At 42.9% G+C, this 21,782-nt stretch overlaps 1 protein-coding gene across 1 annotated transcript; it reads left to right on the forward strand.

Annotated features, from left to right (window-relative positions):
• Positions 1-476: 476 nt before the first annotated feature.
• Positions 477-13,702, forward strand: LOC144799195 (vimentin-type intermediate filament-associated coiled-coil protein-like). The gene is made up of 2 exons (XM_078670448.1): positions 477-1,107; positions 9,081-13,702. The coding sequence occupies exons 1-2, from the start codon at positions 917-919 to the stop codon at positions 9,436-9,438; spliced, it is 549 nt and encodes a 182-aa protein (XP_078526574.1). The 5' UTR covers positions 477-916; the 3' UTR covers positions 9,439-13,702.
• The last annotated feature ends 8,080 nt before the right edge of the window (positions 13,703-21,782 follow it).

Genomic DNA, 21,782 nt, shown 5'->3' on the forward strand with positions numbered 1-21,782 from the left:
AAACCGCCGTCCAGTCTGCACGCAGAGAAGGATAAAGCGCATCGGTCATGTGCAGCTGCGAGGAAACCCGCCAATCGGATGCAGCCCTGCCGCCCACCAATCCTTGGGGACTTTTATTTGCGCCACTGCCGGGGAAGGATGCTTCATGGCCATAAGGGGAGGAAACCACTTCCCGGGGGCCGCAGGAATGGAATTACACCGGGACCCATTTATGAATAATTAACATTTTGTTCATCAGCGTTCTGTATTCGAAGGCTGCCGGATCAGCTGTAAGCAAGCATCAATTATGGCTTTCGTTTTTCAAAGAGGGGGATGTTCAGCTGTTCTTGGAGGAGGAAAAATATATGTTCATGTCCTGAAGGAAAAATTAAACCATGCCGCGATTTCAGTGGATTCTCCTCATCCCCGGAGGCACGCGCGAGGATGAAACTGGTCTGCGCGGTGCAAGTGGGCACACCGAACCATTATACGACAGTGGCGACGAGGAAAGTTCGAGGTAATCCTGCGGTGGAGTGGGGGCCAAAAGTTGGCGTTCTGTTGGGGGGTACTTTGCCCCTGCGTGGGTCACCTTCAGACCCGCAATGCAGCCTACAAGCAGCCAGATCATCTAGAAAGGTGGAACTATGCATTATGGATTCTCATATTACATCACTGTCAACATTTGAGCTTGGAGGTGTTCCCTTAATCCGTGCCCATTGGCCAGCAGCAATCTATTGAAGGTCAGCGAGGTGATACCCCACCACCCCTCCATGGTTCCTTATGTCCTTTAAAAGCCATCTTACAAAGTAGTAGTGGTTGTTCTGTTTTCTCCAGGTTCTACCGGGATGAGCCTGGCGCCTACGGTGGCACTCTTCTGCATATGGACACCGGAGTCTAGAGGAGCTGAACGGAAGGGGTTCTGAAGGGCGCTTGGCACATGGCTTTGCCGTCAGCGGTGCAGATCAAGGAGGCCAATGCCCATCTGGTGGCAGTCCACCAGCGCGCAGCCGAGCTGGAGAAGCGACTGGCAGACGCCGAAGAGACAGTGAGGGAGCAAGCAGAGAGCCTGATCAGAAAGGATGAACTCTTCCACATGGCTGTCCGGGAGATTGCAGAAGAAAAAGACAGGTATGGGGGTGTGAGTGAGCGAGAGGGGTGGTGGACACATGGGCAGGCGCACCATGGGGCTAAGGACCTCTTACACTTTCCCAGTTGTTTTCCTGGGTATACTTATTTAATTAATTGGATGCTGCACCATTATATCCCATCCTGGCCACTTTCATCAGCCGGTAAATGAGGATAGACCTCCTATGAAGCAGAAGTGGCTTAAATCAGTACATTGAAGAATTTCCCATCTTGGGTGGCGAGACACCCTTAGTTTCTAGACACTATTCAGTGAGGGCCAGTTGTATCTTGACAGGGAGAAGGATATTTGGGAACAGGGTGTCAAAAGCCTCCTTCAATGGGATCCTCATTAGGGCTTTGTTGATGGGCTGAATACTGGGGTTTTCGAATAGGAAAAGAGTCTACTTATTCCATAGTCGAGGCATTAGTCCTAGGATTGAACTTCCTCCATGTTTTTTAATGCTCTACTAAAGTATTACAAAGAACAGTTACTTATGTACATGGGGACATATCTTATATTGCCAGGATAACTAAACGCCCATTGCACACAAGTCTGATCCAAGGCAAAATGAGCCGGATTATCCGAAATGCCAGAAGAGAATATTTTAAGAGCGACTCATAGCAAATCCCAGAAGGGAGATTTGTGTTCATAAAAAATCATCTGTAGCCCTAACTACAGGAGACACACAGACATGCCCAGGAGCATTTCAGAGAATCCTCAATAATTGTGGGAAAAGAGTCGGAGGGAGATTTATAGAAAATAAGTGATCAATTAGGTTGGAACATGACATGTTTAAATACATGATTGAAACAATTTGTCTTAATATGTTTGTATGGAGTGACTATCCTAGACAACAATTTGGTATTTTACAAAGTGATAAATACCGCACTTAAGCTGAAAAGGGTAAATCATAGATGTTCTGTTACCTGATTTATGGTAGTCAGTTTACCCTCCTCCGAAGGGTGTAACGCTGAAACAGGCATGCTGGGAATCCAATCCAAGACCACTAGAGCACTGCATTAATCCTTGGTAAGCAATCAGCTCACCAAGCAATTCCTCCAGCCGAAAGGAAGAAGCATGTAGCAAAATATTGGGAGGGCATGTGATAGCACTTCAGAAGTGTTATCACTCTGTGTTATTGGCTGACGAGTCTTAGTCATGGGTCCAGTGTCCATCTTTTCAAATGGGTGCCTCTTCGATTTTTTCTGAATGAAGCTAAGAAGGTAACTTCTAAAAGGTGTTTTTTGAGAGGTCATGGCAACTGTGAATGTGCTTGAAAAGACTGATGGAGGGGACTGGACAGCAGAAGGCCAAGTTTGAAGAGTAAAAGTGGAGTGAGAGAGAAGAGTGGAAGCTCTGAGAGGAGGCTTATCCATGGTAGCCTCAGAAGGGCTGGGTCCATTCTTGGGTTTCAAGATAACTGCTATGTATGTAGCAGAGTCATCCTGAACTTCGGCATGGGTCTCTGCCCTAATTTGATACATTATAGCTTGCTTGGCTCTTTGTTGAAGATCTCCATGAGTGGAGAACTGTAATGTAAAAGACAGGGCCTTATTTAAAGTTAAGTGAATATGGTACATCCCCCAAAAAGTGTTGGATGTCCCGCCCTCCGTACCAAGAGTGCATTCATATCAACAATATTCTAAATATGTCAGAACGGATATCCATCCCTTTTCGGTGAATGTCCCATTCAGGCACAATCAAAAAAAGGCCATTAATTTTTTTTGCCATTTGCCTTTTTAGGGTAGATGTTTATTTTTTCTCATGTATTGTTACTGGTCTTTTTGAAAACATGCTCAAGCTTGTCAAATTGGTCCTAGCTCACAAACACTGTGGGTCAGACTTACTACCACGTTTAGAAGACTAACCCATGAGTGATCTTTCAGGTTATCTGTAGTCAGCTTTGTCAGTTTCTGCTTTTGAGTAATCTCAAGGGTAAATTTAGACATCACTTCATGGCATATCAAGATTGATTTATTGTCTTTATTTTAAGTTCTATGGAGAACTGAAGAAAAATTTGCCATTTTCGAATTTTTCAGAAAGTCGAAACTGCATGAAATGAGTTGGAAAATGAGGGAATGGTCAGTTAGATGGCCATTGGGAATAACATTAACTATCCATGGCTGGAGTGAGGGGGCAGGACTGATTGGGGGTAAACATCTTCGATATCTAATAGCTCCTTAGGAGCACGCTTCAATAACAAATGAATCAGATTGCTGCTCACTCAGTAGCACACCTAGCCTTTATCTCTAAAAAGCTGACAATTTTCGAGTGCTGAAGAACATTAGATATGCACATTTTCCTTTCCTGTTCATTCCTTCCACAAATCATTGTTCCCCCGAAAGAATGATACAGCAGCAGTCTCACTTATCAATCACTGCATCATCCTGAAAATATGGACATCACCAGCCTACACTGTATATGCTGGAATCACAAGACTTCAAAAGGCATTCCAGGTGATGCGAGGAATTGAGACTCCAGGGCAATGGACAAGATAATGAGAAATCCGATATAGCTAATCACTTAACGCCTTGTAATACGTGTTTCGCATGTACTAACATACTTTTGTTAAGTCAAGGAGTTCCACATACACATTTGTAGGCCATGTTTAGTTTGGAGGCCACCGGTGCACTGGTTTACCACTCTGAGAATGGATCTATCCAGTTATTAAAAACAAATTATCCCTTGATTCACTCAATCAACAAGAACCCCCTATCAATAGTGGAATTCTTAATTCATATTAAACACATAGATAAACTAAAAAAGATCTCACTCAAAGTCCCTGAAACACTCAAACAATGATACTACTATAACATGCAGTGCAAACAAGTACATTTATTTCTTTAGTACATGTAAATATCATTAAAACACCAATATAAAAACACCTATAATAAAACACAATGCATAATTTCAGCATAATTAAAAACAATTCAATTAATCAGAATAGGACAGAACATGTCATCTTATGACACTTTTACCACAGAGAACCCTAAAAAATAGGGAGGACTAACAATGATAGACAGTATGCTTTGTCTTTTAGCTCAACAATTCCCTGGGAATACTTTTAGTCTTGATTAGCCTGGATACATATACTCTGTTTTGTATCTACAGGTCCAACTTGTCCTCGGGATAACGTATAGAAATGCGTTGACGCGTTTCGATGGGTATCTGGTTCTTCAATTTTTATCAAGACAGTCATTATGTTCACTTTTCTTTGTGGTATATTTGATTGTTATACCCTGAATGAAAGGGAGTTGATATTTGCACTTATTCTTGTACTTCTTTTGCAGACTCGAAGAATGGTTTATTACCGGACCCCCTTCTTAAACGTACTTGAATAAATCCCATTTCCCAACTGCCATATATTCTTGAACGGTTCAATCCGGAACCCCAGATTTCCAGTTTTTGTCCAAGGGGTCCGCATATGAGGTCCAAGGTAGAGGGGCTTTTAGTTCATACACCTCCTCACCTGCCGATGCGCTTACGTCGTGCTCTTATTAGCTTAGGGATTCCCCATCCTGCTTCGTCCTTTTGGAAAATGTGAATTTTCGAGTGCTGAAGAACATTAGATATGCACATTTTCTTTTCCTGTTCATTCCTTCCACAAATCATTGTTACCCTGAAAGAATGATACATCAGCAGTATCACTTATCAATCACTGCATCATCCTGAAAATATGGACATCATCAGCCTACACCGTATATGCTGGAATCACAAGGCTTCAAAAGGCATTCCAGGTGATGCGAGGAATTGAGACTCCAGGGCAATGGACAAGATAATGAGAAATCCGATATAGCTAATCACTTAACGCCTTGTAATACGTGTTTCGCATGTACTAACATACTTTTGTTAAGTCCAGGAGTTCCACATACACATTTGTAGGCCATGTTTGGTTTGGGGGCCACCAGTGCACTGGTTTACCACTCTGAAGAATGGATCATTGCAGTTATTGACAGTTAACTCATTCTACAAAGCTTCACTTTCGGGTGATTTGCACAATTACATCAATACTTTGAACCTAAAACACCACTAGCAGAAGCGGATCCTTTAGTAAGATGCTGTGATAAAGTTCTCGCAATCTTCTACGCTTTCACAAAACACGGCAAGGAGGAATTCCTTTACGTTGTCTCCAGATTCCGTCGTACCCACAACTCAAATAGGTTGGCTCGGAACATCTTAATGAAAGCATCATTTCCAAAGCACTGCAGTGACTACAACTTGATAAATCACCATCATTACGAGCTAAACCGCTCTAAACACAAAAAGAATGGTCTAGACTGGTATCAAGATGCCTAAATATATATGTGCAACCTCCTCCATATCACTTTTGTGTAATAACAGGAAATACCGGTTTCAAAGTGTTCACAACACCCATTCTCATACTTAGCCTTTGACAATAATGTCAAACATCGGTTGAGTATAGTAAGGAATCTCAAATCATTCCTTCCATAGAAAGACTTCATATTGGCGGTACAAGCTCTAGTTTTGCCAAGACTAGACAACGGTAGTTCCACGCTCTGTGATCTCCCCAAACAGAGCCTGGCCCCACTAAGGGCTTCCATTAATTCCGCAGCTAAATTGATTACTGGGAAGAATAGATAAGAACTCATATCCCCAGCCCTAAAATTGCCTGCATGACGCACAAAGCCCTTCATTTCAAGATCCCCATCTATCTGGTTCAAAAACGTGAATTATGAGGGGGCTGCAGAGCGTCACAAAGTGCAAGTACAATGCTCCTGAAAAACACAGATTTTCCACAAAAAGACATTGAGTAACAAAGCCTTCTCATGCATTGCCTCGAAGATTTGGAACTCTCTTCCTCCGGAAGTCCATGCAATCTCCTCCATCGCTTCCTCCAAAAAGGAAGTGAAAAAAATCCTAATGCTCAAGTTCCTGCCCAAATAGGGATTGGCTCTGAGACTTCATTACTGCCTTCCATTCGGTTGTCTTGAATGACTTTTTATATGGTTATATACCTGGGAATAACATTTTTAGCATGCGTTGTACATACATGTGTTCGAATGTTCCTCACTCATTACTGTATCCCCCTATCCTTATGTGAAGCATTCTGATACCTACAGGTATGCACCTTGCATAATTAATAACAAAGGTTTTGCTTCCCAATACTGTATCCCTCTTACCCAAAATTGTGAAGTGCTCTGATACTCGTAAGGGTATCTATCATTCGCGCTATACAAAACTTTATTAAAAAAATAAATGTACACTGCAGACTTGAACCAGCATTAATCTGACATTCAACTTACAAATGTATCTATAAAAAACCCTGCCACAAAAGAAAATTGCACAAGGACAAAGTTGATGGTAAATCTGTTGGGACTTGCTAAATTGTCACTTACAGGCTACTTTAAAATACCATAAGGGGATTAAGGCCAGTGCTGCAGTGATCTATGCATACACACCAAGTTTTTTTGTATAATGGCAATAAGATAATATTCATTGATGAAGCTGTTCGTTTTCAGCTAGCTCCCTGCAAGGAGGATATTCCAACAAAAGGAGTGCTGATGACTCTTTAAGAGAAGTATTTGAGTTGGGCTCAGCTAGAACTGAAATTAAGAGACATACCTCACTCCCTGCAGTGAATACGCTGCATGCAAGGTATACTAAAGGCAGCAGAGAGACAAAGTCAGCACATTTCACTGTTGTCGGCCCAGATCCAGATTAATAATTTATACCATTGCGGTAATGGATGGCTCCCGGACATCGTTTTCACTCAGCATGCCGGAGTTATAGTTACATTAGGGCATGAGTTCTAGTTTCTTGAGACAGATCTAGCTGCTGAATTTCTATGATTTTATGTGTGTAAAATCTGAACCTAACTATAACATCCCTGTAACTTTTGTTTTTTGTTTGAAAAAAAACAAATATATATAGCTGTTGCATTGATATCCTTCTACTGCTGCTAGTAAAAGAATTCCAACCTCATCAACAGGCTTGTTTTTTTTAGCAATTGTAGATTTATTGGGCAAGTAAAAGAAGACACATTTTGACTTCTCTTTTTCATATATATAGCAGATCTATTGGCTTTGTCTCTGCTTTTTTTTAACAGTTAATATTTGCTGTATTTTACTTTGTTGTAGGGCGATCTGCTGAATAAACACCAGCAATGTAGAAAAAAAGTGAATTCTTCTAGAAAACCTAACTTAGGGGCCGATTAGGATGGCGGACGGATTGCCCCCGCCGGGCTGGAGGTAGCCACCGGCGGGGGCAATCCGTCCGCCATCCTCACTCAAATGACCCCCCGCCACATTAGGATGGCTGGGGGGTCCGCGGCGGACGGGAAGACCGTCGGCAGCTTTTCCGCCGCGGTCGCCTTGCGACCGTTGCGGAAAAGGTCTAATATGGTGGCGGTGTCTATCAGACACCACCAGCCATATTAGGATGGGCTTTGGGGAATGCCTTTCCGTGGCGGAAAGGCATACGGTCCTTGCTTTGGGGGCCCGTTGCGGGCCCCCAGGGTGAAGGGGTGCACATGGCGGGTACCTATGGTACCCCCTTGCCTTTCAAAGTACAACATGCCAGGCACCGCGCGGTGCCTGTCATGTTGTGCTTTGAAGCGCACAACATGCATTTTTAGCATTGCGGCGGGCGGTGCTTTCAGCACCACCCGCCGCAATGTTAAAAATGTGGGATGCGCCCGCCACTGTGACGGGTGCATCCTAATTCGACGCACGGGACCTCCGTCATTATGGCGGACGGTCCCTTGCCACGACAGGATGGCGGACGGACAAAGCCCGTCCGCCATCCTAATCGGCCCCATACTTACTAATGAAACAGATTCTAAGCCTTCACTTAAAAGGCTCCTATTTTCAAGTTTGTTTTGCACATATTGGCTATGCCTCTATTTGACATGTGTAAAAATAATAGTGCACACTGGTTACCAGCTATAATCATTGCAATCATTCATTTGTGGGTAATAGCAGCTGGTGTATAGGGGGCGCTATGGAGCACTGCACCAGCACGCACCGGAGGAAAAACAGCTCTCTGCAGGTTTGAGCTCAAGAAATTAAAATAGTAATTTTAGGTCTCGCCTAATAGAGAGCATGCACCGTCTCTTGCAAGAACCTCTTGTTAACTTACAGTGGGCTTAGAGGCTGCCTATTGCTTACCATTTGTTGGCTTCATTGTCTTACTCATTTGCTTGCTTCTTAATGCTCAGCTCCTGTAGGCTTCCTTCTTCTTCACATGTTTATCCCTTCCCTGGAGCAAGGATGCTTTACTTGTGTCCTTCCACTACTCATTTTTCAGGCACTACTGTTTTCTTTTTGTTTAAGCATTCTTCAAGAGTGTGTGTTTTTCCGCTGTCTCCCCAGTGTACCTCTCTCTCCTCCATGTTCCTCCACCGTCTATCCATCTTTTTATAAAATGATGGGCAACGTGATGCTGCATACCCAGTTATTTAAAGTTTCTGTAACGGGTGCTACTTTTTAGCTAATTTGTAGCGAAAATGTAATGAAAAAATACTCAATTTTCCCAATTACATCACTTTTTTAAAGTTTTCTTGAGAAGGGTGAACTCGTGTGGATGGTAAAAGCTTATCAGACACACCAAAAAACAGAAAGTGAATAGTTCATTCAGTACCTGTAGAATTTTAGACACTTTGTGTAAATATCGTGCTAAGAAAATGCACATCTTGGTCCTGTGTTTTTGGATGAAAACTCGACTCATTAAACCCTGTAGAGGTACTCAAGCTCACTTGATCTTAGTCGAGGTAGGTTTATTTTAATATCCCTCTACTTTAACAGTTTAGAACACCCCACTGGTACTGGGTGCAAATGTCACACAATAGGATGTGGATGCAAGGCAGGCTTTGTAAATTTGTGCAATTTGCACATTCGTAAAAATATAATTTGTGAATTTATAGTCCCGCACCTTTAACATTTTTGCTGGAATCTGGATAAAAAAATGTTTTTTACTTCTGTAATGCTAATGTTCATTCACATCTTTGTATTTACAGAGAAATTGCAGATCTGCAGGAAAAGCTCTGCCGTTCGGAGGAGACCGTTCAGAATCTACTCATCGAAATTAGAGATAAAGACGAGATGGTTGCCTACCTGAGGCACAGGAGTCAACTGCTCACTGACATTTGCCGGAGCAGACCTCTCCTCGACACCCTGCTCTTACACATGGCAGAAGGCGAGCGAATGGAATCATTTCCAGAACCAGCCACAATCACTACTTCTCTAGAACCCCCTGGATTACCTGAAACAAATGGCTATGCTAACTCCAGCTTCAACAGTGAGGAATTCTCCCCTAGTGAAGAGGACACAGATGGCCACGATTTGGGCCAGACACTATTTGGCACAACAGTTTGATTTGCCCCATGTACATCAGCCTTCTGGCATTTTGGAAAATTATTTTCTCCTATGACAGACTTGTTTGTTTGTTTCTGCATGAGTAGGTTTCTTTCTTCTACCTTCTTTACTCTTTCTTCAGAGAAAGCTCCTGTTTTGATCCCTTTCTCAGACCCAATTCCATTCCAAGATAGTTTCTAAAATACTGATGAAAACCTTTAAGTGGTCTCAGTCACAGATTCCCCTATTTATGGGATAGGATCAGCCTATTTTTCTACCCATGGTTGTTTCTTTAGCTCAGTCTTAAAAGGGGACCATCAGAGCTAGTACTTTGTCCCAACCATACAAAATTGCACAACACAAAACCCTGCAGTCTAGCTTGCTGTCTGCCAATCTATCCCTCTTCGGTTATCATTTTTCCACTGGCTTCACTCACATAACTGGGTAAATAAGACTCTATGGGCCCAATAACAACAGTAGGGGCATTAGGTATGTTTCGCACCCAAAAAAATGACATAGTTTCGAAATTTATCAGGACCAATATCAGGCACGGATTCCAAGTTTTTCTCCAATATTGCAAATAACATACACATTGTTGTGCTTGCAGGATGAAAAGTCTAGCAAATCTAAACTCCCCCTCACCAAATTTGCGCGCACTAGGCATGGCAACTCGCACAGATGGTTTTCTAGCGACCTTAAAGCACAGAAATTGAAGTTACGTCAGTTAGAACGGAACTGGAGACGCGACCACTCCAGCAACCATAGATTGCGTTTCGTCGCGGCCCGCAAAGAATACAAAAGCGCAATCTCCATGGCAAAATCCACACACGTTTCAGACAGAATCCTCTCAGCCCATAACAAATCAAAAGAAATCTTCAAAATCAGGAACGATCTCACAACTGACGATAGAACCCTCCCCATTCAGACACCTACACAAGAGACATGCAACGCGCTGAATACCTTCTTTATTGAGAAAATTGTAGATATCAAGAATTCCATTCCCTCCCTTACTCCCGTCAGGTTACAGGACTCGTCGTCCCCTAACCCTCTGTCCTTGACTCCTCTCCCTGTTCTCACCCCTTGTACTCTCTCAGAGCTCTCCACCCGTATCAAATCAGGGTCCCCCAATGATTGCTGCCCCCCCCTCTGTTCTCAGGGATGTCTGCCTCGCTCTACCAGACAGTATCCTCTCCTTGCTGAATGCCTCCCTCAGCACTGGCACAGTCCCCAGCTCCTTCAAGGAGGCCATTCTAGTGCCCCTACTGAAGAAACCTGGAGCAGACCCTGCCAATCTCTCTAATTATCGCCCTATCTCCCTCCTACCTTACTTGTCCAAACTCCTCGAGGCCCACGTAACCGGCTGTCTCTCAAAATTCATCGAGAGCTCGGGCTACCTCGAACCCAATCAAACTGGCTTCAGGCCAGCTCACTCTACCGAGGCCGTCATCCTGGCAGTACTAGACGCCCTGAAAGGGAACGCAGACAAGGGGGCATCGCAGGCGCTAGTGCTCCTGAATCTGTCGGCCGCCTTCGACACGGTGGACCATAACATTCTCCTTCACCGTGTCGGACAGGCCGGCATCCAGGGCCCTGCCTTCGAGTGGGTCAAGTCCTTCCTCGCAGGCAGAGCGCAAACGGTCTGCCTGGGCCCCTTCATGGCAACTAAGGCATCTACGACATGCGGAGTCCCTCAGGGATCCTCCCTCTCACCCCTCTTATTTAATCTGTATCTCCAGCCACTGATCCACTCGCTAAAAAGGTGGAATATCACTGTCTTCAACTACGCCGATGATCTGCAGATCAGCTTCCCTCTCGATTCTCCCGACGCGGCAACCAGCTTTCAAGCAGTGATGCTCCACATACAGCAGTGGATGAACCACAACCAATTAAAGCTGAACCCAGGGAAAATGGAGCTCATCCTGCCAGGTAACAGTGCGGCTCATTGGGGCCCTCAGTTCTGGCCATACGAGATGGGCCTTTCCCCCGCACCCTGCAGCACGGTGAAGAGCCTCGTGGTGGTTATCGACTCTGACCTCTCCCTCAAAGCTCAGGTGGGTGCTGTGATTTCATCCAGCATGTTCCAGCTGCGTAAAATCCGCAAGATCTCCCACCTTCTCTCGCACGCGGTGCTGGTACAAGTTGTGGTCTCCCTGGTACTATCCCGCCTCGACTTCTCTAACTCCCTCTACCTTGGCCTACCACAGTCACTGTTCCGCCGCCTCCAAATCGTGCAAAACCAGGCTGCAAAACTAATCCACAAAACCCCGAAATGGCAATCAGCAAGGCCTCTGCTGCGCAAATTGCATTGGCTACCAATCGAACAAAGGGCAGCCTTCAAAACCGGCTGTCTAATTTTCAAAGCCCTCCATTGCGACAGCCCAGACTTTCTGAAAGCCCTTATTGTGCAGCACCGTCCGGCCCGCAACCTTCGGTCGGCTCATCTCCACCTGCTGGTCGCCCCCACCATAAAACTCAAGAAACTAGGTGGCCGTAGATTTGCCCACCTAGCACCTAAGCTGTGGAACCCCCTCCCTTTGTCAGTCAAGACCAGCAGCTCTCTGCTGCACTTTAGAAGGTTATTGAAAACCTGGCTCTTTTCTAAAATCGGTTAGCCTACTTCGCCGCAACCTCTGTACACTTCAGCGCCAGGAAACTTATGGTGTCAGTGCGCTATATAAATCCCGCTTAACATAACATAACAAATGTAACAGCAGTCCAGATTTTAACGCACCGTGTAAATATCAGGGGCCATACAGTCCGCACAACTAGAATAATGACAGGGTATTAAACTTTGTGCTAACAGGGGTCTACTCACAGGTTTAATTGTTTGGGCTACTCGTAATCAGGTCTTTACTGACTTCCAAGTGGCACTTCTGCACACGTATTTTTCTGCTGGGTCTTGCGTATGGCCATGTGTGCTGACTTCCAAGTGGCACTTCTGCACAAGTATTTTTCTACTGGGTCTTACATATGGCCATGTGTGCTGACTTCCAAGTGGCACTTCTGCACAAGTATTTTTCTGCTGGTTCTTACGTATGGCCATGTGTGCTGTAAGCCTTTCTTGGCCATGATGGTGCATAATTTAACACAGTATTGCACCCACTCACCTCAAAGTTCCATCACAATCATCTGCCCAAGAAAGCAAGTGTAAAGGGTATTTCAAATTTTTGAAGGCAGAAATATGATTTTTATAACTAGGAAACCGGCAATGGGGCACAGCGCTTGGATTTAGCTCTCCAGTATTGTATAGCATATCATTTACCAAGGAGCACGCCACACTCACATGGTTTTTGTAGTAAGCATTGTTCGGTACCGAAACATCTCTCTGTTGAAACCAAGAATTTAAAGGGCAATATCCATTTTATCGAACAGAACATTTGACTCATTGTTCAACTACCATGATGAAAAGGAATGCCTTAAATTAGCTAGTATGCTGAAATTGAAATAATCTTAATGACGGTACTCTTTTTGTATGTTGTTATTTGGGAAGAGCTTGCTTGTCCTACTTATTAGAAATTTCCAAAGCACTAATGAAAAATGGTTGCATCCGGTTCCCATTTCAGGGTTTATACTGGGCATCGTCTCCCACCTCGATATTGCACAGCGAGTGGTGCCTTATCCAAGGAAGCTTTCTCTGTATTGAATTTAAGACTTTTGGCCTCATGTGAAGTTTGACGGATTACTTGCTCCATCACAATTGTGGCACATATCTTATCCAGCACACTAGAAGGGCCAAAGGATATAATCCGGGCCAAAAGTATCATGCGGCATGGGAAGATCAAATTATGCAGCAAGGTTGACTAAATTGAGCGGAAAGAATAGGCAAACTATGCGGCCTACTACGGCACATTTTGCGATAGGATCACTTCATTTTTTTTAATACCAAAATACAACAATAATCACCTGAAAGATGAAAAGTTGTTGCAAAGGGACTTCCAGTGCATAAGAGTATGTGTCGTATTTTTAATAACTTTTGATCCGTTTGAGATGGAAACTATTTTGGGGGTAACATCCGCAGGCTATGCAGCAGAGGATGGAGTATGTGGCAAATTCATTATCAAACCGAAAATGCAGCGGTGGCAAAGTCGCATTAATTCCAGTCTCCCAAAATATAATGCACTTGTAATAAGGTGGACTGGATATCTATCATGTTTGTAATGGTGTAACCTGTCCGCCAAACTCTAAACCAGGCCGTTTGTGTTTTTGTGTTAATGGTCTCTACTGTTTGTAGGTGTTTCTTATTTCTAAAAGTTGTATACGTCTATGAAAATAAAAATATATGTTATGCCTAGCGCATTATTGCAGCACCAAGAGCCAATTTGAACACATCAAGTTGCTGATTCCAAGACTGACGCAAATCAGACACGATTGTGACAACTATTTGTGGCCAAAAAACCCCCAAAAAAAGTGTTTGATATGAGCAGCTGCCAACTTTCTTATCTCTGTTTTTCACAGATCGCAGATACTGGCATTCACAGTCTTGCACAAAAAACATCCAATAATATATGCCGCTACTCAAGCTACACTTCATTCTACTTATTAAGGGTTATCCATTGCAGGAGGGAGAGCTAACATTGTCAAAAAATATATATTTTATAAAGCATAATGTAAAACTGTTCCCTTGTGATTTGTTTATCTCCTTTGTTACCCTCCACTGTGTAGTAAAGAGACCCCCAAAAACATACCTTAACGCTGTTTAATACTCAAACGCCGCACACGTGTCAAGCAGCAAAAACAATCCTAAATTCTACTTACTACATATAGAAAAAAATTATAAAAACAATGTAGAACTCAATAGCTTACTTTCAGATGGTGATAATACCTTGGAAATTACAGTAAAAATAAAATCTGAAAACATATCATCGCGGAGCATACAAAGACTTCCATGCAACTCAGTGTGCCACCTAAAAGGTGAGTGCGCCCCCTGAGAGCAGCCGTCTGGCGGGGGTCCCATCGACCCCCCAGACATCCCATTGCAGGCGGGTGCCGTCTGTGACTGCAAAAGAACATTTTGAAAATAAAAAAGAAGTCCTTTTCCATGTCGAGGGGAGCATTTTGCAGTTTTCACTGCCCCCTACCGCCAGGGTTTTCATGCCGTTGACAGGCATTCAAAACTGACCTCTGATTCCGCCATCTAAATCAAGTGGGTGGAATTACAGGTCTGCCTCTAACAGCCCTTACTCCGCAGGGCCATTGGACGGGTTTAATCACAGTGGAGATGGAGTAGTCTCAAGGCTGATTACTTCTATGGTCCGCTCACATCTAAATCGTGCAGGTGGACCATTTTCTTATCGGTATAGATTCTCCATCACTTTGGCAATGGGGTATCTATGCCACCAAGATATACATTTTACCCTAAGTTTCATACATTAAGAGTATGTATAGTCTTTCATCGAGTCTAAAGTTTTCTCACAGTGCAGGGAGAGGACCCTGGTGCAAACATTACTTGATTCTAAACAATAATTAACCGACCTAGACATACTCCACATACCACCATTTCTTCACTCAACTACATTCTTTTTGTCTCTTGTGATCTTATAAGGATCCAAATAGCCCACAATACATTTAGTGGAAACCCTGTTTTTTTCACATAAACCATGTCACCCTCATGCCATCATATAGGTTTATCCTTGTCGCTCCTATCGTACCAAGCTTTGAACTTATCCTGATATCTCCTGATCCTATTAGTCCTCAACATTCTTTCCAGTTCTGTTATCCCCATTCCACCATCCAAACACATGGAGCTCAATTTTTGCCAGGCATTCATCCCATGTGGTTCCCAAATTTGGAAACCCATGCCATGCTAATGTGAATTGTTCTGTGAGCCCATAAGGCTTCATGCAACAAGCTCTTCAATTGTCTCTTAAAATCCACCAGTGTATGTGCAAACTTTTAAAACACTTGCTCGGCTAATCCTTTATTGTAAGGGGCATAAAGAGCAGTTCTCTCGCATGATATAGCCAAATCTTGCACAAAATGCAGACTGTCCTGAGACACAAATTGTAACCTCTTGTTAATCATAACAGCATTTGGAGTACCTTCTCTTGCGAACTCATCCTTCAAAAATCCATCAATTGTTTTATCAGTTATTGAGCTCAGACATCTTTCAGAGATACATTTGTTGGTATAGTCTAAAATGGAAGTGATATAACTCTCTGATGGATATACCAATGTAAACAGCCCAATAATATCCACTCATCCCATTGCACACAATGCTGGTTCACAGAGCCAATTAATCTGACTAGGCTGGTTGACCAATTCATGCCTTTCAAAAGACAGTCAAAAAGTGCAATCAAATGCCTTATGTCAATAAAAATATGCTACTTCCTCCATCTACTTGCTTGTGCTGAAAATAACTTCCCGGCTGCCCTTTCATAAAACAAATTAACCAAGGGCCGAGGACCATAAAGGGGACACCTTAAAGGAAAAACCTGAAATGATGGATTGCTGCACCTTATAAAAAATGATATGCAAATACTATAACTTTCTCCTCTTAACTTGCATGAGCATCACTGACAAACCACGCATACACAGTTAGAACCGCCTTCCGCTTAACATCAAAATGCTGTGATGTATACAATTTTTACCCATTCTTTCCTAACTTCAATAAATGCTTCATGACACTCATTAGACCAAGTCAATTTTTATCCCATCATCTTAAAGACCTTGAGAGAGTTTACTTTGCTGGCAAGGTTGTTGATACATTTTGAGTAGTAGTAAACTAATCCTTAAAAACAGGCGTAGCTCTTTTTTAAACACTCTGGAACAGACAACATGACCACAGATTCCACCAAATCAAGTTTAGGACTTGTACCTTCCACAGAAAGTGTGTGTCCCAAACATGACCTAGTAGCTAGTGTGACTTTCTCATTTAACCACCAATCCACCTTTCTCCAACTTCTCCAAAATTGCAATCAGTGTCTCATCATGTTTCCAGTCTTGTCCACACCACAAAGTATCATCCTGGAATACCATAACTTTTTTTTACTACTCCAAACCCCCTCTTCATCACCCACCAAAAGCACATAGCTGCAGACGCCAATTCAAAGGATTTCCTAACAAAGAGGTTAGCTGCGAGCCGGGTCACAAAAGAAGTTGATTCATCTTGCATTAACACCTGAAGGAATGCTGACGATTTACCTGTAGTACTGAATATATGTGATACACCTAAGAGTCTACTCATCTATTAGGCTGCAGCTGCCATTTTTACCCATATGTTTTTTGTTTAAAGTCTATATACAGGGATACCATTTTCCTCCATCTTTGCTGCCAAAAGAACTGGAGACAACCATTCAGATGCTTCTATTTCCTCTATCATGCTAAAATCCTTTAACCTTTCTCACTCTCAGTTGTTTTCATTTGTATAACAGGTAACTCTATCTCATGCACCACAGACGTAGTTCCCTCCTTCAAAACAATCTTATGTTTGAAATATTTTAATAATCCTAAATACTGCTCAAACATTCTGGGAAACCTTTGTACACTATCATCAAGCTGCCTCCAACTTGCATTCTAAATAACCTTTTCTAATGCATTGGGACTGACGGTGAAGCCTACAACTTGTTGACAAGGTGCTCACACGTTTATGCCAGCTACAGGACCTGTGTATCTTTTCCTTATTGATGCCTCAGTGAGGTCTTCACTTGCTGTTCGTGGTGGTCACACTTGAATCGCTCTGCACCGTAGGTATAGAAAGAACCCTTTTCAATATGACCACCAGAAAGCAAAACCTCAGCGTGACACAGTATGGCCCTATGCTTTTCAGTAGAGTTACATTCAGAATTGTAATTTTGCAGCAGTGTTTGGAACTCCTATGAGGCAACCATAGAAACTCACATAAGCCAACTTTGGCATACGCTGCCAATTCAGTTGCTCCTACTCTGGTGAATTTGGTCAAAGCCTATATTTTGAATCCCACACAATAAATTCTGCAGTAAGTTAATCTGTTGCTGTGACTAGCGTGAATACTTGATTTCAATATAGCCAAAATATTCAGGAGTCGTTGATGGTGGTTTAGCTTGTCCCGAGTAAACTGCCTACTTGTCTCCACAGATGATACATGGGAACCAGCCTTTACAATGCGGTCGGAACCACGCATGCCTTTACCATGCAGGCTTTACAACGCATGCATCTTTACCACGCATATCTTTGCCTTGCAAACATTTGCAATGAATTTACCTTTAGCATGCATCCCTTTACAATGAAAATGTAAGTATTTCGCAGGTAAGTGTGTGTGTGTGTATATATATATATATATATATATATATATATATATATATATGTATGAATGTGTTTTTGGGTGTCAAGGATATTTTTAGGGTTTAGTGTGGTTGTGGGCTTTTGGGTGGCAAGGGTATTTTAGGGTTTAGGGTGGGTATGAGTTTTTGGGTGGCAAGGGTATTTTTAGGGTTAAAGGTGGGTTTGGGTTTTTAGGTGGCAGGGGTATTTTAGAGTTTAGGGTGGGTATGGGTTTTTGGGTGGCAAGGCTATTAGGTTCTAGGGTGGGTGTGGGGTTTAGAGTGGCAAGTTTTTTTTAGGGTTTAGGGGGAGTATGGATTTTTGGGTGTCAAAGGTATTTTTAGGGTTTAGGGTGGGTGGGATTTTTTAGGTGGTACGGGTATTTGAGGGTTTAGGGTGGGTATTGGCTTTGGTGTGGCAAGGCTATTTTAAGGGTTTACGGTGGGTGTGGGTTTTTGGGTGGCAATGATATTTTTAGGGTTTAGGGACAGTGTGGGTTTTTAGGGTGGAAATGGTATTTTTTAGGGTTTAGGATGGGATTGGGTTTTTGGGTGGCAAGGGTATTTTTAGTAGTTACAGTGGGTGTGAGTTTTTTGGGTGGCAAGGGTATTTTTAGGGTGAGTGTGGTTTTTTGGGTGGGAATGGAATTCTAGGTTTTAGGCCGAGTATGGGTTTTTGGGTGGCAAGGGTATTTTTAGACTTTAGAGTGGGTGTGGGTTTTTGTGTGAAATGGTATTTTTAGGGTTTATGATGGGTATGGGTTTTTGGGTGGCAAGGGTATTTTAGGGTGTGTTTGATTTTTGGATGACCAGGGTATTTTTTAGTGTTTAGGGTGGGTGTGGGCTTTTAGGTGGCAAGGGTATTTTTAGGGTTTAGGATGGGCATGGGTTTTTGTGTGGCAAGGGTATTTTTTAGGGTTTAGTGTAGGTATGGGTTTTTGGGTGGCAATGGTTTTTTTAGGGTGAATATAGGTTTTTGGTTGGCAAGGGTATTTTTAGGCTGGGTTTTTGGGTTAATAAGGTGATATATATATGATACTTACTTGTAAAAATGTTCATGGTAAAGGGCATGGTTCCATCATACAACCATGATACATTCTTCCCATAAATCTTGTGACATTGCTTTATTATCATTAAGAGTGGCAACACGAAAAATAGCAGGCTGGAGGTAATGCACTTTCCACTGACTTGCCAGAAATATAGCATTTCTAGTAGCATTGGCATTACAGACTCTTCAACATGTTTTCCTGCAATGACAATAGTACCATCCCTAACCAAGACATAAAATGAAACTCTTTCTCAATGGCTGCATTAGCTTTTGTCAGGCCGTGCAACTGAAAGAAAGGTAAACTAGATTAGCATATCCAAACCTCCATTAGGGACATTTATACTGCTAGAAAGAAAAAACACCTCTGATATTTTTCAGAACTCGGTACCAAAGCAAATTATGTCATTACCTTAAACATGTTAAAAACATTATTTTACTCATAAAATAATCTTTTGAATTGACCAGTCTGCTTTATGTTTTAAAATCTGATTGTTTTGAGTGTAGCCTACCTCTTAATAGGAGAAGATAAATGTGGATTTTTACTAGCTATACTTCTCTTAAAAACGTTTTTTTCCACATTTTAAAAAGTAATATCTAGTGTATTGCATGCTTTCATACAACATTTATAGTCCGCTAGCCACTACAGAGAAAAGCCAATATCTTGCCTTTAAAAGGTGTTTCCGGAGCAAAGGACCTTGCCAACGCTTGTTATCATTAGTACTGGCAAATAAAAAAAAATCCAAAATATATGAAGGTGCATCACGATGCATGTGCACTCATTGACTTCTATGTTTGAATGTTCTTTATTTTTTGGAAAAATATTTTCAGATGTCATATGTGCATCTTGATGCATGCAAATGCATGGGTGGCAATACTGGAATGTATTTTTCATGAGAAAAATCATACCCAAGCTGGCTGCTAGTGTGTCATGACCCATATATAGCCATGACGGCCATTTAAAAATTATTTTCAATATAGAAGTATTGCAGCATGGTTGTAATCCAAATTCATGGAAGTGAAAACATAGTACTGAACTGTAGGCCATTTTGACATGGTCATTTAAAGCTTCATTTACCATCTTAAGATGGCTGGCAGCCATGTTAAAACACTTTTTTTTAAGTATGTGCAGGAGTGCATAAAGAAAGAAATGAGAGGCCGGGTAGCAGGATGCAACATCCAGGCTCTCACAAAAATAATGTAAAAAATGTTTTAACATCAAGCAGGGGAAATGGATAAGTGGTCATTGCGCAGCTGATGGGCATCTGTCTGACTCCCAGCTGCCATTGCTGGCTGGCAGAATACTTTTCAACTGCTACATCAACGTAGCTATTTAAAGTGATGGCAAAGCCCAAACCATCCTTATTAATATTTATAAGTCACCACTAAGGCAGGTCTTCGAATCCAGGTAGCCATTTAAAGTGATGGCAAAGCCCAAACCATCCTTATTAATATTTATAAGTCACCACTAAGGCAGGTCTTCGAATCCATGAAGGCAGGATGCATTACATTTTGAAAAGTTGGACGTGTTTCCTAACTTTATATGTCTTTGTAGTAAAAAGCCAGCCTTGTCGCTTTTATTATGGAAAGGCTAGTAGTCTGTGGTGGCTGGCACAGGTAAACCCGGTGAGGCGGGTGGGGGGTTGTCGACAGATGACAGAATAGGTATAAGTAAATAAATGAATAATACCTATTCCGTCGTCTGTCGGCATCCCCCCTGCCGTGCCCTGCCCTGCCCCGTCTCACCGCGTTTACCTGGGCCAGCCACCGCTGCTAGTAGTCCAATGGAGAGTACAGGGTTACACGCTCTCAGCAGGTTACAAGCACTCAGCTGTGCTAACTTCAAAATGGGACAACTAAATTTGATACTCAAAAGAATGATTTCATCAAACCCCTTCCCCTGAGGGCACAAACTGGACACAAAAGTGACACCCACACCTCAGATCGCATCTGTACTGAAGAGTGGCTCGAAGAAGGACTGCCATGCTGTTCCCTGGACCTGCAAAGAGAGGCTGCAGCAAGACTTTTCTGCACCTGCTGCTCCTTGGGCTAGCAAAGAGAGGACTGTACCTGTGTTGCACTGCTTAAGGAAGAATCGTCCCCAAGCCTCAGACAGAAGGGAGTGTCTCCAAGAGTCAGTGGACTGACTTCTTTTTACAGCTACAAGGCCATAAAAGCTGAAGAAGCCTGCCTTGGAGAGTTGGTAGCCAAGAACCCTGACTGCCAATGTCCAGCCTGGGAGACCAAGTCTTGACCCTCAAAAGTTGCACCCGAGTCTGCTGGACCTCAGAGAGTCTTTCAAGTGCAGTTTGGTCACCCACGACAGAAGTTACCACCAGTTAAAGGGAACTGCTGGTTCTGTAGTAGGGGATCTCTGTGTATAGTCATAATCTAGTGAATAGTCCCGCCCATGTGCGTGGACCCCGGAGCAATCAAAAATAATCTCTTACAGTGTCAAAAAATGCAGAAATGCATAGACACTTAAGAGAAAATTTTAAAGACAGATAATGCAGCCTAAAAAGGCTACACTGTCCAGTACTTCAACTAGAAATTCCACCATAAAATCCACAAAACAGCAAAAGCCTGTACAGATTTCCCTTGCTTTACCAGCAAAATCCCTCAGGAATGATAGAGAGAAGAACCTGGACAGACAAGCCCCATAGGCTGCCATTATGTGGCTCAAAACAGGATACTGTGCCTTTAAGAGAATCTTCCAGAACCTTCTCCCAGTATCCCAGAATGCATAGCAGGTCCAACTTAGTTTCAGTTCTTTTTTCCGGCTCCTGCAAGCAGGACCCTGGAGCATTGAGCTCTCCCTTTTCAAGGGTTTTGTTGGTGTTTTTTCACTGATTTCGATTTGTGTACTTTTAAAGTACTTTGGTGACTTTTTTCTTGGGTTTCTGCTCTCTTTGGCTGTCCATAATGCCTGCATTATTTGATAAATGCCCAGAGTGCTCCAGGAAGAAGGCCAAGTCAGACCCCCATGAGGTGTGTATCCTCTGCCTTCCCTCTTCCCACATCCCGGAGGAGTGTGTGATCTGTAGAGGCTTCTCTAGCAGGACCCTGAAGGACAGGAGAAAAAT

Source organism: Lissotriton helveticus, chromosome 12, assembly GCF_964261635.1.
Source record: "Lissotriton helveticus chromosome 12, aLisHel1.1, whole genome shotgun sequence".
Classification (NCBI taxonomy): Eukaryota; Metazoa; Chordata; class Amphibia; order Caudata; family Salamandridae; genus Lissotriton; species Lissotriton helveticus.

Coding starts and splice junctions, on each gene's coding strand:
- LOC144799195 (XM_078670448.1), top strand. CDS start 917: ATGGCTTTGCCGTCAGCGGTGCAGATCAAGGAGGCCAATGCCCATCTG. Junction 1,108..9,080: donor ATTGCAGAAGAAAAAGACAG/GTATGGGGGTGT, acceptor TTGTATTTACAG/AGAAATTGCAGATCTGCAGG.